Source organism: Gracilinanus agilis, chromosome 5 (assembly GCF_016433145.1).
Source record: "Gracilinanus agilis isolate LMUSP501 chromosome 5, AgileGrace, whole genome shotgun sequence".
Taxonomy (NCBI): domain Eukaryota; kingdom Metazoa; phylum Chordata; class Mammalia; order Didelphimorphia; family Didelphidae; genus Gracilinanus; species Gracilinanus agilis.
This window is the reverse complement of record NC_058134.1, coordinates 51,772,419-51,789,570: the sequence shown is the minus strand read 5'-3', so window position 1 is coordinate 51,789,570 and position 17,152 is coordinate 51,772,419. Positions and strand designations below refer to the sequence as shown.

The 17,152-nt window shown below is 36.3% G+C and overlaps 1 protein-coding gene across 2 annotated transcripts in view; it reads left to right on the top strand.

Moving 5' to 3' along the window:
* GTPBP10 (GTP binding protein 10) overlaps positions 1 to 16,796 on the top strand; it is a 33,759-nt gene extending 16,963 nt beyond the window's left edge. For both annotated transcript variants that reach the window (XM_044677939.1, XM_044677938.1), the window contains 6 exons: positions 5,597 to 5,670; positions 7,381 to 7,433; positions 11,670 to 11,777; positions 12,644 to 12,721; positions 13,336 to 13,459; positions 16,477 to 16,796. In XM_044677939.1, coding sequence (XP_044533874.1) covers positions 5,597 to 5,670; positions 7,381 to 7,433; positions 11,670 to 11,777; positions 12,644 to 12,721; positions 13,336 to 13,459; positions 16,477 to 16,733 — 694 coding nt within the window. In that variant the 3' untranslated portion in view covers positions 16,734 to 16,796. The remainder of the gene's footprint in view (positions 1 to 5,596; positions 5,671 to 7,380; positions 7,434 to 11,669; positions 11,778 to 12,643; positions 12,722 to 13,335; positions 13,460 to 16,476) is intronic.
* The last annotated feature ends 356 nt before the right edge of the window (positions 16,797 to 17,152 follow it).

The window sequence follows — 17,152 nt, the reverse complement described above, 5'->3', positions numbered from 1 at the left end:
CTCCTTGGGCCCTGTTAGTTTAGATCACTTAGATAAGAGTAGAATAAATCCTCCCATTGCCCTGTGGTTTTATCCCTTAGATTTTAAGTATAGAAATCCTTTCCCACCTTTTAATCTAACATAATTAAAGCTGTTAAGTCCCTTTTACCTTGTTAGCCTGTTACTATACTCTGGTCTAGTGAAAGCTGGGTGACAGTTAAGATCAACTGCCATTCCTGTGGAGATCCAGTAAAACTCTGGTCTCTTCACCCTGATCCACTCTCTCATAAATCCTAAAGTGTGTTCCCACAACACTTAGTTTATTGTAATATCCCTGGTGACCCCATTACCTTACTTATATTTTCCTACAGTTTGGCACTACCCAGATGGGTGGATAGAGAGACAGACAGGAAGTGAACAGTTGGCCAGCTAGATTCATAAAGGAAGTAAGAGGGGCTTGAACATTCCAAGAGGGAGCTCAGTCATTGGGTGAGAGCTGAGAGTTCTCAACCAGTGGTGAGCTGCTTAGAACTTCTCAGCCCCCACCCCAGGCCATTCATAAATCTCTGTGGGTAGGGGAAAATACTATCAAGCTTGGTGCTGCCCCAGAGAAAGGGATTTTCTTCATTTCTTTTGTGGTTTTGGTGGTTTTGTTCTCGGTTGCTGTGTTTAATTGTATTTGTATTTAATTAGTTGTGTTAGTAATTGTTATTAGTCAGAATAGTTACTAATAATGCAATAGATTTTGTTGTTAGTTGGCCTGTTTGGGGAATGATGGGCACAATGGTGGTTGAAGATTGGATAGACTATGTGTTTGTGATATTATGGAAAGGTGTCTGGGCTATTCCTTACCTGTGGTTTAGAGTTATACCCAGGTATTTTAGAGGGATAATGGACTTGGAATTTGCAAAACCGATTTTAACAATGAACATATTGGATCTATTGTGTCACATGCCAGTTCTGATTCTGACTGGTTATTTTGTATACAAATTGAGGTGGATATTGTATCATATTGGGTATTGTATTAAAATCATTGTGACTTGGTGTTTCAGGGATTCTGAAACCAAAAAAATGTTAAGATTATTGCAAATTAAGTTAGATAATTTGGAATTATGTATGCAAAACGGTTCTTTCTCTGGTCAATCCTTTGGTACTTCCCACACTGGCAACATGACTGAATATATGAACATGGGCATTTCTGGCAAAGGTGTTCCAACAAAGGCTGAGCTAGAACAACAGGCTCAGAATAAGGGGTATCTGTCTTGAAGGAAGGTGTAACTTGAAAATAAGTCCCTTCCTGTGAAATTAACTAAAGCCTGTGGTCAATTTCAGTTCAGTCCATTTCTCTCAGTTTGTCTCTGAGTCTAAGTCCCAGTCTGTAAAACCTGCTGTCTTTGCCTGATTAGATTAATTCATCCTCTCCCTTGAAGATCTTTGTTTCCCTTCCAGTGTTATACTCCTGACTTCAGCCATATTATATCCTGAATCTCCTTATTCCAGCCTACCTGTAACCTAGATTTCCTACTTAGCAAGTCCCTGACAACCTCCTTTCAAAATCCCTTTTTACCACACACCTTTCCTCAATTATCCCCATTACAGTACCAACCTGTACAACATGAGGAAAACAGGAGGGACAGAGTGCTAACAAGCGGAGAGAACCAGGAAGGCTTTGTCCAAGAGGCAGTGCCACAAGGAAAACGAGGATTGGGAGAGGCAGGAGGGAAACTGGTCCTCGTTGTGGCCAGATGCTCATACCGGCACAAAAGACCAGAACGAATTGTCCTGAAAACAAGTAGTAGGCTGGTTTGTCTAGGACGGCAGGGCTCCGAGAGGAGCCATCTGAAGGAAGGCCAGGAGGGCCAGAGGGGCCTGATGGTCAGAGGCCTGAAGTGACAGGCCAAGCTTGGGAGAATCAGTGAGGCCCAGAGGCAGAGGTGTCTAGGGGTTGTGGAAGGGGAGATACTGAAAGCCAGGAAGGTGTTAAAGGGAGCAGGAAGTGATGGGAGAAACTGCCGAATGAGCAGAAAGGGCAGGCCAGAAGAGAGAATGGCTGCGGAGCGCACAGCTGGCCTGGGCTGCAGCAGGACTTGCCTATAACAATTAAAAATGATAAACGCTGATAATAAAAGGAAAACTAATATTTTATTTAGGCCCATGTTGATAGAATAAAATTGGACCACGCGCCTGGCTATTTCGAAATCCTGCCTCCGCCATTACATTCTGTACCTTCCCTCCTCCTCTCTGTGTTCCCCAGGGAGCACGCTCAGGTAGCAACAAGCCAGACTTCCCAATATTTAAAGCCAGCTTTACCTTGAAGACGTCATCCAAAACAGGAAACCCGATGGACCATGGAAAATGTAGTTTCCCAAGTGTCTACAGGAAGTTTGTCATATATCTACATATCTTGAGGCTCACATGAGCCCCAATACCTCTAAGTGGAACCCCAGAAATTCTAAATAACACACGACTCAGGAGCAGAGAAGTGGGGAAGAAGACCAGAAAGGTTTTTTCCAGCCTTGCAACCCTTCACCTCCTGGGCCTCACAGGCCTCCCTGCTCACTCTTACCTCTTAGAACCCCTCATTCCCTTTATAAAGCTCAGCTCAGACTCTTATCTCCTCTGAGGCCTTGACAGATTTTTCCTCAGGTGCTAGTGCTTCCCCCACACAATTCCTTTGTATTTATTCTGGGCACAAGCACCTTGTTATAGTGGATGGGCAGCCTTGATGTGAGGCTCTGCCCCTGACATTGCTGGCTGTGTGACCCCTTTGATGGTCTGGAAGAGGATGTTAAGAGAGAAAAAAAGTGAAAGAAATGAGGGGTTAATATTGGGAGACAAAGTGATGGAAGAGCCAAGAGAATGTGGTAGGATAGGAATGATGATCCAAGGGGTGGGGGCCGTGCTAAGTAGTCATACTAGCTCCAGAAGTTCAGGAGAGGACTGGGAAAAGCCATTACATTGGCAATTTGGAGGTCTTTGATCTGTGAGAAAGCAGTTTCAGTAGAAATAGTGGAAATGAGGCAAATTAGAAAGGATTGAAAAGTTGAATAAAAAGCAAGTAAGATAAGAAAAAGTCTTTTTGTCAGTCAGTGAGCATTCATTCTGGGTATGCCTGTTTGCCCAGCACTGTACTGACAAGAATGCAAATACAAAAAATTAAATCATCTCTAACCTCAGAGATTTAACATTTTATTGGTGGAGAAATGACAAATAATGGAAATATAAATAAGGGAAATATACAAAGAGAGGAAAAGAAAAGAGAATAAGAATACTACATACTATAATTACATGTTTTTAAAAAACAGCCAAAAAAATCAAGAGAAGGAAGTATCAAAAAATCCAAAAGAAACTCAAAAGCAGAGGACATTTTTATTAGTACACATATAGAATTCACATATTTTTAAACAAATTGTGAACAGTGTGGAGTTTGTAGTTTTTCACACTTTTTCGCATTTGTTTAAATGTTTTTTGTTGATGATCATTAAGTATATAATGAAATGTTTAAAAAAAACCCTTCTATTGTTGGAAACAACATTTCCACAAAAGTGTCTGCAAGGTAATTTCAGTGGATTTAGAATGGACCTCACAGAACTAGGAAGGACATGTAATAGTAGTGTTAAGTAGAACTACCACCTTGAATACTGGCAAAACTGCCAATCTTTAAATGATAGAAACATTCTATAGTTAGCAGAATCTTCTGATTTATGAAATCTGATCTATTTCAGCCACTAGTGCTTCAAAGTAGGTAGCTTTCTTTTTTCTCTTTAAAAAACTCTTATCTTCCTGATGCAGAGCAAAAGGAACAGAACCAGGAGAACATTGTGTACATTATGGCACAATCAAATGTAATAGACTTTTCTACAGTCAGCAATGCAATGGCTCAAGAGAATCGAGAGAAACTTATGAGAAAGAACGCTGTCCACATCCAGAAAAAGAACTGTGAAAACAAAAATGCAGAAGAAAAACATGTAATCGATCACGTAGTTTGAAAAACGACATGATTAGGGTTTTGATGTTAAAGGATCACTCTATTGCAAATATGAATAACATGGAAATAGGTTTTGAACAATGACCCAGTGGAAACTGCTTGTCAGCTTCTGGGGGGGGGGGGGGATCATGAATCATGTAACCTTGAAAAAATATTCTAAATTTTAAAAGGGGGAAAAAATATCCTTACCTTCCATCTTCAGATCAATGCTAAGTATTGGTTCCATGGCAGAAGAGAGATACTAGGCAGTTGGGGTTAAGTGACCTGCCTGGAGCCACGCAGCTAGGAAGTATAGCCACCTACCTGCCCCCAAACTAGGTAGCTTTCAAACAATTTCTTTCAACTGTCTACCTTAAATTTTTTTCTAAACTTTTCTCCAGTTAGTTAAAGAACAAATTAACCTGTACTTTGGTCTTAAGGGATATTATTATTTTTACTTTTCCTTTTGTATGACTTCTTGATCATTGAACATAAAAAACTTTAGTTTTTAAAACTAAAAACCTTGAGTAATAAAGTTATTTTAGAATGCTTTAAAGTTAAGCTGTTTACTGTGATATGCAAGAAAAGTTGTGATTCGATCTTCAGAGGTCATTGAACCTACATCAGACAATGGAATAAAATAATTCTTGGAGGAATAAAAAGTGGCTTGGAGAAAAATGTTTTTAGTACTTCTGCTTTCAACAGAAAAGATTTATTTTCTTCAGGATTGCAGAAAAGTTGAGAAATGACTAAATTTATTTATTTTTTAATTTTTATTTTGACTGTTTTCCCATAGTTACATATTTCATGTTCTTTCCCTCTCCCCCAAACCCCCCTAACCCGACACACAATTCCACTGGGATTTACATGTATCATTGATCAAGACCTAATTCCATATTATTGATAGTTGGACTAGAGTTATCGTTTAGTGTCTACATCCCCAATAATATCCCCATCAGCCCATGTGTTCAAGCAGTTGTTTTTCTTCTGTGTTTCTCCTCCCACAGTGAAATGACTAAATTTAAACCTGCAGAAATAAACTTTAGGATACCTTTCAGAAACCCAAATTAATATTACCTAAAACCTATAATTTGCTTTTTTTTTTTTTTTTTTTTACTATTAAAAATTCAGGGCTTTTCTGGATTTGAAGTGACTTTTAATTAGGAGGCAGTAAGTGGCTCTAAAGTTTGAAGTTCCAGGTTCAAATTCTGTCTCTGTTATCTACTCTGTTACCTTGGGCAAATCACATAACTTTTCTTGGCCTTCATTTAATCATTTCTAAAATGAAGGCGTTAAACAAAATGACAACTCGGGCTCCATCCATTGTAGATCTGTGATCCTAGAATTAATTTTGAAGGCCTGAACATTGCAGCTTAAATGACTAGACAAAAGATAGGGAGTTGATAAAATGTTCAGTTGTTAGTTTGTTTTCTGAATTCCTAAAATTCCAACATTTTCTAGCATGATTTAGAATACTCTGTGATTTTTGTTTCATCATTTTTATCTTATCACCAACTGTACTGTTGTCTAGTTTATGAGTAATGATCAAGAAGAAAAGCTTTTCTTCTTAAATCACTTAAAATTCATAATTAAGATAGTATTAATGAAGCTAACATATACTAAACTTGTAATTTTACTTTCCCATTTCAGATTTCCAAATGCTGGAAAATCTTCTTTACTAAGTAAAGTTTCTCATGCCAAACCTGAGATTGCAGATTATGCATGTAAGCATGTTTTCTTGTATTTTTTTTTACTATGTTTGAATTTAAATTTAAAATGAGTTAAAGGTCTGTGGGCTTGATAAATAAGCTATTGTCATATTTTTAATCTTTTCTCTGGGAAGATTTCCTGTGTTTAATTGACAAACTGCCATTGATAGGTTTTTCACTATCTAACCTCTGGGGAAAAAAATTAGCTCAGCTGTGGCTTAAGGGCAGAAGAATTGAGCCAGATAAGAGTACTTATCTCTAACCCCATGGTCTATTTCTAGTCATCTCTAACTTTGTCCAGGAAGTAATCCATCTGGAGAACTTAGAAGATAGTAGAATTCAAGAATAATTACTGGAGTTAATGGGAAGGAAACTGTTGGAAGAGTAGATAGAACAGAAGAAAAAAAATGGGGATGAAATGACTGAAAGGAAATGTAGAATCAACTACAAAAGGTTTCCAGTACAATGGATAAAATTCTCTGTAGCACATTTAATTTAAGCTTTTTTAATAGTTATTAGAGGGGGCAGCTGGATAGCTCAGTTGATGGAGAGCCAGGCCTAGAGACAGGAGGTCCTAGATTCAAATCTGACCTTAGACACTTCTCAGCTGTGTGACCCTGGGCAAGTCACTTGACCCCCATTGCCTAGCCCTTACCACTCTTCTGCCTTGGAGCCAATAACACTGTATTGACTCCAAGATGGAAGAGTAGGGTTTAAAAAAAAAAAATAGTAATTAGACCTTGATTGTATGTTAGCTTAAAATGTCATGGTTTCTTATAATAGCCAAATATTTCAGTGCAGAGTACTGCTCTCATTTGGGGACTGCTTCCCAACAGGCTATGTTGAAAACATTCTCCCTTCCCCCCCCCCCCAATATTGAATAAGTAGGGCACCGAATTATAATTAGGAGATAGGAGTAAATTATAGAACTGTAGAAGAAAGTAAAATGAAATAAAGTCAAGTCAAATATTAAGTTTAAAAATACCAAAGAGTTGTCCAGATTCTTTTGTTTAGCTCTTTTTTATTGTATCAAATATTGCTTGATTGAAATGCTTTGGAGCTTGGAGATCTCTTGTACTCTACAGACATTTTTGTTTTTAATGGGATTGAGATGAGAAAATGGAGGTGTTATATCATTTAGAGAAAGGAAGCAAAATTCAAGTCTCCAAGCAGTAGAACTTTACAGAAAGAGAGAATATAAATTGGATTTTGCTCTTCTTAACCTTTATTTGCTTTTAATTTTTAAATGAAATTGATATGTGTGTCTATTTGTGCTATTAGAAATTTTGCTGAAGATTTAGCTAATCTATATAAAGAGTGGCATATATAAAACATACATGTTGTATTTATTGTTGTCCTATAAGAAAATTCTAGACCTTCAATTTAGAGTTTAGAAAAGGGACTCTTTCAACCTAGTATTCCAGAATATTCTTGCTTAGAGACATCTGGGAGTATACTCCATTAGCTTAGGTGAAAATATACCTATTGCTACATAAATTACCAGTAGTCTCCTTTTGTCTTTGCTCCAAATGTTCATCAAATAGTAAATTATAAGAGTTTGCCTGTATAGTGTAAATAAAACCTTGTGAAATAAAAAACAAGTAAGAGTTAACCTGTTTATGAGAAATGGTCTTTGCTTTATTCAAAGACAAGTGAAAGAAAAAATTTCAGAATTAAAGCCTAAAATTCTTATTAATAATTTAAATTTACTTTTTCTTAATTTAGTTACAACAGTAAAACCTCAGTTGGGAAAGATTATGTATAATGATTTCAAGCAGGTGAGTATATGTAGAAAGATATATATTTAATGATTTCTAAATAACATATTTGGTTACCTATAGTTTCTTTGGGCATTTCTTCTATAAACACAGATCTGCAATTCTGGTAAATAGTATTTGAGAGTGTGTTAGTGGAAATTTTGGGTTCATTTGAGCCTTAAATATTTAGATATATGACAGACTTTCTGTGGACATTTAGGGGACTTTGAAACTACATTTCCCATGATTCAACGGGTTTCCTGTCTTACGTGGTGACATGAGCCAAGGTAAAGCGTAGCTTAAATAGAGAGGACTTGATTGGGTCACACTCTTTTGTCTGAGGCAGCCAGGTGGGCAGAAGGGCGATTTGAATTAGATCTTAGCAGGCATGTGGTCTTCTTAAATTTACCAACATGACTTTAATTAAAATATTAATACTTCTATCAATATTGATATCCATCTATATATACATTTTAATCATAACAAGAGTTGCTATGACTGTAAAAACCTGTCCTTGGACAGTCTGAGCCTGTAGTAGAAGTCTTTTCTGTTTTAATATAAACTATCAGAACTTAAATTTTTTTTGAGAATCCAGTGTTATTTTCATGCCACTGTAAAACATCAGAGTATGGTGGGGTCAATATCTTACATATAATAAAAAATATAAAACCAAAGGCAAGAGTATCCATATCTTAGAAGGAAATGATAAAATCTGAATGCCAATTGAAGCATACCATTCTTCATTTTATTTCCTTAGTGAATTTTTTTCTTGCGTGAGCAATATGTATCACATGAAATTATATATTGCATGATAGTACACATACAACCTGTATCATATGTTATTGGCGGTAGAGTGCTTCTGTGGGATAGGCCTGATGAAGGTGGCCCAAGATCCTTAGATGGTATATGGATCTAAGCTGAGTGAGGAATGGGATGCCTGAATGGCCACCAAGGCGTGCTGGTAACACCAGGGCTTATAAATGTTTGTTTGTCTCAGCTGAGCACCAGACCCTACCTACAGTGCCCAAGCCAAAGTGATGGAGTGAGAAGTTGTATATTGATCCACACAGCTCTTCTGGTTACTTGGCTTGGGGTTGAGTTAATTATAAGATAAGGGTTTATAATGAGATTAATTGATAGTAAAGTCTGATAATTCAGTTGACTGATTTAAACAAATATTCCCTTTTCCCCTTGGTTGTAGCCTTTAAGTTGCTCTTTAGAATGACACCAGTCTTCACTTGACTTAGTTCAAGGCTTTAATTCTAATAAGCTCTAAGAGGTAGGATCCAGGACAAGGAAAGTGGTGTTGGGGATGGCTATGCTAAACTATGGGTGCTAGAGTTGGCTAATCAATCACTGATCAAGTTGGCAACTGGCTAGAGAGGTTTCTCTCCCTCTCAGATCCTGGTCAGGCCCAGCCATGGCTTTGACCAGGTAAATGAGGGTTTGTGATATTCTTGATGATAGATATTAGCTGTATATTTCTCAGCCCTATTCAGTAACAGGTGAGTTGATATTTCAGGCAGTACGGTATAGGAGCTAGTGATGTAGGTCTATTGGCCTACCCACCCACCACCCGGGCTCTTCTCAAGAATGAGACTCTGAGAGGCTCAGCTCCTGGGTTTTTATAGCGGTGGCAGCAACTGTCTTTTGCCCCTGGCTCATGCCATCTGGGTAAGTTCTAAATTCTATAACTGTCAGTTGTCACTCCAGTTGGTCTCCATCTTCTTCCCAGAGGTTGCTATAACACATATTACCTGCTATCTCAGGGAGGAGAGTGGGGTGGGAAGGAGGGAAAGAACATGGATTACAAAATGTCAGAGGGTGATTTTAAAAATTGTATCTACATGTAATCTGGATAAAAATGTTAAAAAAACAAAAAAATTCATAACATCAAAACAAAAGGCAGCTGGGTGGTAGACCTGAAGATGGGAAAACTCATCGTCTTGTTGAAATCTGGCCTCAGACTCTCATTAGCTGCATGACCCTAGGCTAGTCAGTTAACTCTGTTTATCTTAATTTCCTCATCTGAAAATGAGCTGGAGAAGGAAATGGCAAACCACTCCAGTATCTCTGCCAAGAAAAACCAAAAGGGGGTCATGAAGAGTTAAACATGACTGAAACGAGTAAATAACATGAAAGAATGCTCCCAAATCACTTAATAATGAGAAAAATGCAAATTAAGACACTTTCATGGATTTTTTTTTCCCTCACATCCATCAAATTGGCAAATATGTGAAATAATGAAAATGGTAAATTTTGGCAAGGCCATGGAAGATAGGAGCACTAATTAACTGTAAGTGGAAATGAGCATTGATCTGATAACCATTCTATAAAACGATATGCAGTTCTCTTGAAGTCGCTATTGACATTCATCCAAAAAAAGTCAAAGACAAGACCCTATGTATAAAAAATACTTATAGTCACCCTTTTTGTAGCAGCAAAGAATTAGAAACAAAATGGATGACCATTGTTTGGAGACTGGGTGAACAACTTGTGGAATATGATCATATTGGACTATTACATTAGACAGAGTGACTGGAAATTCAGAGGAACTTGGAAAGATTTGAATAAACTAATGTGGAACTACAAGAAAAACGTAGATCATGACTACAATATGTAAGGAAACAGCATTGAAAGAAATCAAAACTCTAATCAATGAAGTCGACTTCTAAGCATTATTCCTCCCTCTTTTTGTCACAGATGATGGAATAGAGCTGTGAAATGAGTGGTCTACATTTTTGGCATAGCCATTTTATTGGTTTGATCTCCATGGTATTATGCTTCTTTCTTACGAGGGAGAACTGAGAGGTCAAAGAGCAAGCCATTAAACATGACAGTTATGTTAGGAAGAAATAAATGTCAATAAAATGTGTAAAAAGCAGAACCACCTTGAGTAATAAACCTAAAAGGGTTATATCTACTCTACTTTACTGACTATTGCAAAGAACAAATTTTTTGTTATTCAGTCGTTTTGTCATGTCCCCATGGACTATTGCTGTCAGTGGGGTTTTCTTGGCAAGGATACTGGAATGGTCTGCCATTACCTTTTCCAGTGGAGCTTTTTGTCAGGCAGTCTGAGGTTAAGTGATTTGCCCAAGGTCATAAAGCTAGGAAAGTGTCTGAGGCCAGATTTGAACTCATCTTTCTGCCTCCAGATCCAGCACTCTACACCATGAGCTTCTTACATATATATGAACAAAGAAGTTCATATATATGTAAATATTTTTTAAATTACCAAGTGTTATTTTACAAATATAAAATTGTTATTCTCCAAGAATACCTTGAGATCAGGTACTTGAAACCTACATAATAGTAGAAGTCTATCCCTCAGTGAGAATTTTTACTCCAAACTCTATTCATTTCTGCACATAAATCCAATTGTTTTGCACAGTTTTAATATTAGAGCATAAAGAGAATCAGCAAGAGGGCACCTGATCCAGTTCCTGATCTATATTTCTGCCTAACTGAAAGAAGCTTAGCTAAGAATGAGAGCAGGAGGCAGTGCCGACTAGCATAGAAAACACTGACTGTGGAGTCAGAGGGTATTAGTCATGCATGACTCTGCCATTTACTACCTTATCTCCCTGGGCTTCATTTTTCTCATTTGTCAAATGAGATTTAGACTAGTTGGCCTCTTGAGATCCTGTCCAGTTTTCAATCTGGGGGCCGTTGTGAGTCTCCTCCTGGGTGTTGTCCTCTGCACAAAAATCCATCCTTACAGTGTGCATTTGAAGAGTCAAAGTTATCATTCTGGGGCAGCTGGGTAGCTCAGTGGATTGAGAGTTAGGCCTAGAGACGGGAGGTCCTAGGTTCAAATCTGGCCTCAGACACTTCCCAGCTGTGTGATCCTGGGCAAGTCACTTGACCCCCATTGCCCACCCTTACCAATCTTCCACCTATGAGACAATACACAGAAGTTAAGGGTTTAAACAAACAAAAAAAAAAAGTTATCATTCTGTGTACTTAAAGAATATTAAAAGCATTTACTTGTCCTTCTTTTGTAGCATGGGCAGTGTATGAGAAGTGAAACCCACTAAGTGATAGCAAACCAAGTTATCATTCAGCTCAACAAATAGAATGTTAATATGATAAATTTGTATCCAATAATTTAATCTGCTAAATGAACATATTTTTATTCCTATCAAAAACTATAGAGGTCTGTGGTTTAAATTTCAAATGTTTTAAAGTTAGGTTATATGATAGAATTTATGATCATTGAAATCAAATTTATGGAATTATCTAAATTTTTATTAGGTATCTGTAGCTGATCTTCCAGGTTTAATAGAAGGAGCACATATGAACAAAGGAATGGGACATAAATTCCTCAAGCATATAGAAAGAACCAAACAGCTTCTTTTTGTCGTAAGTAGACACCTAATTTTAACTGGCTGTACAAACTTAGTGGTCAGGTAATATCTAAAATATGAAATCTTATGAAACTCATCTTCATAGAAGTTTCATCATGAAATTTAGGAAGCGTTAAATTGCAGGTTAGCAACCATTCTCTTTCTCTACAGATTCTAGATGACTTCTCATTTTCACTTTGCTAAACTGTTGAAGCTTTAAAGGAACAGTTTTGAAGCTTACTAAATCAGATGTTACCCTGAGATTTGCTTAGATAGAATTCATTAAGACATTTGGCATATTCTATTCCATTGAGTATTGTTTTTCTTCGTTGATTGCTTTAAGGAACATCTGAGACTTTCTATATTGAAAATTTTGTAAATTACTTTTCTATACTTTTGGTGGTTATGTGTTGGTTCCTGTTATTTTTTAAGGATTTTGTGTGTGTGTGTGTGTGTGTGTGTGTGTGTGTGTGTGTGTGTGTGTGTAATATCACATATTTAAAACCGTTGCTTTGGTTTTAAGGCAGATGAGCAATAAGGACTAATCGGTGGAGTATAAATGGCATGCCCAGGGTCACACAGTTAGGAAGTATCTGAGGTCAGATTTGAACCCAAGGCCTCCTGTCTCCAGGCTGGCTCTACCCACTGAGCCATCTAGATGCCCCCATGAAATTATAGGGTTTGTTTGTTTGTCATCATCATATTCCCCTCTTCTCCTGTACCCCCGGCTCCCCAAAAAGCAGCTATCATTGAATCCTAAAGTTCTCCATAGAATTTCTGCATTTACTTTTTTACTTCACCACAAAATAACTTGTTCAAAGCACCAGAGTTCTTCAGAAAGGCATATCTATAATTGTAAATGTCATTCCATTCCTTTTTTAGGTTGATGTTGCTGGATTTCAGCTTTCTTCAAAAACTAAATTCAGATCTGCCTTTGAAACTGTAATATTGCTTACAAAGGTAAGTTTGCTATCCTTTCCCTAAATTCCAAAAAGGAATATTAAAATAAAAAAATAGAACTTACTGTGTACTAATTAGGGTTTTTAGTATTTAGGTATGGTAGAAGACTAACTGAAATCAAGTTGTAGTTTACATTTATTACATAAACTACACTAACAAAATTAGTATTTCTGTAGTAAATTGTACATCTAGACTTCAGAAGTCTTTATGGAGGAATATATAATATAAATAATAACTGAGAAAAGACTGGAATATCTTTAGAAGTAGTAATATTGGTTAAATGCCCCAGGGTAGTTATGGTCCTTGGCAATGAGAGGGAACTTAGAGTAGATGATGGATAGCCCACTAGACTTGGAGTCAGGAAAACCAGGTTTGAATTCCACTCAAGAGACTTACTTAGTTTTATGATCCTAAATGAACACCTTAACCTCTCCCAGCCTCACCAACTTTATACCTGCCACACTAATTCTTATTAATGCTCCTAGATTTAAGCTTATAATAGGTTCAGCAATAATTTAACCAGTAATGTCAATGAGATTGTAATATAAATAGCGAATGGAACTTTTTAGAAAAAGTATTTTATAGAAGTAATCTTTCACTTCATTGTTGTAAAGGAACTAGAGCTATACAAAGAGGACCTTATGATGAAACCTTCACTACTTGCAGTTAATAAAATGGATTTACCAGAAGCAAAAGACAAATTCAGTGAACTTGTGAACCAACTACAGAATCCTAAAGGTAAATTAAATCAATTCATTATTCATCATGCATTTATTGAATGCCAATTCCATGCTTTTAATAAACAAAATGGAAATATAATAAGGCACGCTATCCTCAAAAGACTTATAATCCATTAAGGAGTTAAGATTTATCCAAATGAAACATATAAATTATGGAATAATGCAGTATATAACTAAAAAACAAAATGAATGATAGGGAAAAGTACTAATTTTGGGCTGAAAAGCTGTCCTTGGGAGATAGCTGATTCATCCAGTTTTGTAAGAGCACCTTGAGTTTAGAAGGGTTCCTGACTGCACAGTGAATTATAGCTTGAGGAATGGTAGAGAGTAGAGCTTTCCCAGAGAATCTCCTGTTTAAAGATTCAAGACAGGCCAGACATCCTGAAGATGTTCATCCTGAAGATATTTAACATGCTTTTATCTTTATCTGTCCTGGAGAGGGAGGAAACAGAAAGGAGGAAAGGGTTGTATGGAGATCTCTTGGTTTCTCTTACCCTCGTAATAATGGTTCATTCCATGTAGTTTGGTCACTATACTCTCAGACTATAGCATGGTGATAGGCCAAGTCCACATATCAGGAGATGGGAACATTAAGACAGTATACCGTTATGGGCAGATTGCACAATGGGAAGTCTGAGGATCTGTGCCCTATCTGGCCTTTGTTTTTGTGGGGTGAGGGGTAGGAATCGGAAGCCACTCAGAAGTTCTCTGATTGTTATAAGGGGTGTATGAGAGTGCAGAGGACACAGAGACTGATTATTTGGGCCTAAGGTGGCTCAGAAAAGGCTTCCTAGAAGAAGAGGGAGACAGAAGTATAGATCCATGTTTTGGAGATAGGAACTTGTTATTTGGTCAAAATTGCTGGGACAATTAGAAAGCAGTTTGGCAGAAACTAGGTAGAGACCAATATTTTATACCATTCACTAAGATAAGCTCAAAATGGATCCATGATCTAGAAATAAAAGGAGATATCATAAGCAAATTAGAAGAACAAGGAGCATATTACTCAACAGATTTATGGATAGAAGAGAAATTTATGCGTAAACACAAGATGGAGAGCATTGTTAGATATAAAATGGATAATTTTTATTAACATTAAATTTAAGGTTTTATGCAAATAAAACTATTGTAGCCAAGATTAGGAAAAAAAAAAAGCAGAAAATTGGAGGGGAATTTTTAGACAGTTTCTAGGAAAGAGGTCTCATATTTAAAATATAGAGAAACTTTTGTCCAACTTAATAGAATGAGAGCCCTCCCCCCCACCCCAATTGATGAAAGGGTGAAAGATAGGAACAATTTTTGGTTGAAGAAGTCAAAGCCAAATATGGGTATGTGAAAAAAATGAGTTAAATCACTAGTGATTAGAAAAATGCAAATCAAAACAATTCTGAGATATCTCACACCTATCAGATTGGTTAAAATGACAGTTGTTGGAGGAGATGTGGGAAAATGGAGACACTAATACACTGTTGGTGAAACTGAACTAATCCAACCATTTTAGAGAATAATTTGGAATTATCCCCAGAGAGCTATAAAACTGTCTATAGGAGATCAGGGAAAAAGGAAAAGAACTTATATGTTCCAGAATATTTATAGCAGGTCTCCTTTTGGTGACAAAAAACTAGAAATCGAGGAGATATCCATCATTTGGGGAATGGCTAAACAAATTATGGCATATGGTTGTGATGCAATACTACTGCACTATAAGAAATGAATAATTTTTTTTTAAACTAAGAAAGGATTGTATGGGATAAAGAAGAGTGAAACAAGTAGAACCAAAAGAACATTATATACAAGTACAGAAATATTGCTTGGAGAATGACTTGTGAATGTCTACCTCCAGAGAAAGAAAAATAAAAACAGAAACATGAAAGACACAATCTCTATATATATCTTTTTGTCAAGTGATACCTTCTATGATGCAGGCAGACAAGGAAGAGGCCAAGATATCTGGGAATAAATTTTTTAAATGAAGAAAAAGAGGAAGGATTTGAACTCCTTGATAGATGGTTAAGCTTTGGATAGATTTAAGAAGGCAACATTGTGATTTGTTACACTTTAACTCCACAGTATCCTGAGCTTCTCATTTTTCCTTTGCTTCCCGTTAATTAGGAAAGATTGAGAGACTATCTCAGATTACATAGATAGTAAGTAGCAGAATCAGGTTTCAGGCCTAGGCTCTCTGACTCTTTTCTATAGCACTAGACTTCCTTTTCTTACATCTAGTTTCCAAGGGCAGGAACCTTTAGACTCTCATCCATCACTTCATGGATCAGAGGTTTTTCCTTGACCAGTGCAGTTAGAGCCTATATAAATAAATGTTCATAAATCAGTATATCAGTTAGGATAAAGCTGAAACAATTTATACTTCGAGACTGCAGATTTTCTCCATGTTCTCCCACAAATCTTCTATAGCAGGATGTGTTGGAAACCCCCCTCTTCAAAGTCTTTTTATATTTTCTGTACATCTATACCAGATCTGCTCTGAGGCTGTGTACTTGTTCTTCCTCTCATTAAAATGAACATCCCAGATATTTTCCTGATTGTACATTTATTAATAATGTTTCTTATTTATAAGTCTTCATTAAAAATACACTATCCCACCCTGTGTTCTTCCATCAGATTAAGGGTCCCCTGCAATTTTGATTCATCAGAGATTGTGGTATTCTAGGAATTACAACCACACAGTATTGTGATTAAGAGATGGCTTTTTGTGTTAAAGAGCAAGGAAACTTACAGTTCACCAATTCCACCATAAGTAATAAGCCAGAAACTCTCAAATAATAAAATTTTATATGCTTCTTTTGAAAAGAATATTGAAAAAAGTATCGAAAACTGCATATAATTAAAATGGTGTCAATGACATCTTTCCATTATTGTTAGGAAAATAGAAACTAGCTACTTGGAGGCCTTTTGGGGGTATATTGAGAGGATTTTAAATGTTTGGTTCTGTAATTAAGTGTTCATAAATCAATGTATCAGGAACAGTGAAAACAAACTCTTTGTTCATTTCAGATTTTTCACATCTCTTTGAAAAAGATGAAATTCCAGGGAAAACTATGGAGTTTCACCATATCATCCCAATATCTGCACAAACAGGAGAAGGAATTGAAGAACTAAAGAACTGTCTAAGAATCTCTCTAGATGAACAATCCAATCAGGAAAAGGAAAAATTCTCTGAAAAACAATTGCTTAATTTACGAAATTCAAATTTGCCATATAGTGATCTATCATCAAAATATGCTAAAGTGGAAATAACTGAATGTCATTAAATATAATTAAAATATTATACTGTTAATTAGGTTAGATTAAACTGAAGATTCCTTCCCACTCAATATATGATAATTCTGTGATAATTATTTTTATGGTTGACACATGAAAGTGTCTTTCCAATACTTTGTTCCTTTCACATGTGATCTTTAAGAACCTTGCCTTTTATAGCACAACTTGCAATGACAAGAAATAAATTAAGCATTTACTTCTTAAGGTATTCAAGAAATGAAACATAAAGAAATACATGATCAGTCAGAAAATACTGAAGTGTATGTTAACATGCCACCATTATACACATTAGACAACCTCTCCAGATTGTAAAATCAAATATTTTAAATACTTTATTATAAATCATATTTTACAGTTTTATTATATCATGATTATATATTATATTTTATCATAAGATCATTAGTTGTTA